This window comes from Pygoscelis adeliae, unplaced genomic scaffold (genome assembly GCF_000699105.1).
Source record: "Pygoscelis adeliae isolate BGI_AS28 unplaced genomic scaffold, ASM69910v1 Scaffold1559, whole genome shotgun sequence".
Classification (NCBI taxonomy): Eukaryota; Metazoa; Chordata; class Aves; order Sphenisciformes; family Spheniscidae; genus Pygoscelis; species Pygoscelis adeliae.
This window is the reverse complement of record NW_008825530.1, coordinates 3,632-4,759: the sequence shown is the minus strand read 5'-3', so window position 1 is coordinate 4,759 and position 1,128 is coordinate 3,632. Positions and strand designations below refer to the sequence as shown.

General features: G+C 67.3%; 1 protein-coding gene across 1 annotated transcript in view; it reads right to left on the bottom strand.

Annotated features, from left to right (window-relative positions):
• Window positions 1-199: 199 nt before the first annotated feature.
• LOC103923314 (matrix metalloproteinase-9-like) overlaps window positions 200-1,128 on the bottom strand; it is a gene marked incomplete at both ends in the record, with an annotated part of 2,682 nt that continues 1,753 nt past the window's right edge. The window contains 4 exons of the mRNA XM_009331619.1: window positions 200-318; window positions 424-574; window positions 689-828; window positions 976-1,125. Coding sequence (XP_009329894.1) covers window positions 200-318; window positions 424-574; window positions 689-828; window positions 976-1,125 — 560 coding nt within the window. The remainder of the gene's footprint in view (window positions 319-423; window positions 575-688; window positions 829-975; window positions 1,126-1,128) is intronic.

The window sequence follows — 1,128 nt, the reverse complement described above, 5'->3', positions numbered from 1 at the left end:
CGGGGATCTGGCCCCGGCAGGCAGCCCTCGCCAGGGCCTGGATAGCCCCACCACAGGGACCTGCTGGGGCTGATGGCGTGCCCTGCCCCGGGGCCGTTCCCCACGCCCACGAGAATATCGAGCCCAGCACCGGGTTGATGCAGCCCCTGCCTGTGGGAGGCTGAGGGCAGCCCTGGGTGATGGCATGGCCCCCACCCACCAGGTCCCCACTCACCTTGGTAGAGGAAGACATTGTGCGCATCGAGGGGGACACCGGTGAAGACATCGTCGGTGGCGCGGGGGTAGCCCTTGTCCACCCTCTGGACCTTCACGTCCAGCCTGCGGGGAGAGCAGAGCCATGCTGAGGGCTGCCGGGAGCCCTCCATCCCAGCCCCTCGCAGGAGGAGCCAGCAGGCGCCGCCACAGCCATCCAAACCCACTCACCCCCAGTAACTCTCCCCACTGAAGAGCAGCACTTTGCCACGGCCCCGCTGCAGGGCCCCCGAGATGCGGCCAGCTTCCTTCCTGATGCCCAGCTTCTCAATCCCCCGGGGGCCCAGCATGCTTTTGCCAGAAAACACCCAGAACTGCCGACCTGCAGCCGGGAGAGAGCACGGGCGTCAGCCAGCCCTGAGGGTGCCAGGGCAGGAGCGGGCTCCTCATGCCAGCCGCCGGCACCAGGGCTGGGGGCAACAGGGGCAGAGCTCACCGGCAAAGAAGAAGACCCTCTTGGTGAGCACGTCCTGGAAAGCGGCATCGATGACAGCCGGGAGGCCGGGCCAGGTGTCTGCGACGGAGAAGGCACCCTGGATGCCCGACTTCCAGAAGGACGAGCGGGTCCAGTATTTCCTGGTGGGGAAGGTCAGCCGTCCTGGTAACCTCGGCCTGGCACAGCCCCATGTCCCCCTACGCCCCTGGCACAGCCCCATGTCCCCCCACACCCGCTTGTTGCCCTGGCACTCGCCAGGGCAGGAGGTGCTGGGCACTGCCGCTCACCCATCCTTGAAGAAATGCAGCTCCCCGTTGATCTCTGTGATGGCGTCGAAGTTCTTCTCCATGCAGGCATCCCGGCTGGGGTCCACAGGAATGGGCTCGACCGTGGGCTCCAGCGTCTCCTCTTCCTCCTCGGTGGTGGAGGGGCTGCCCGCC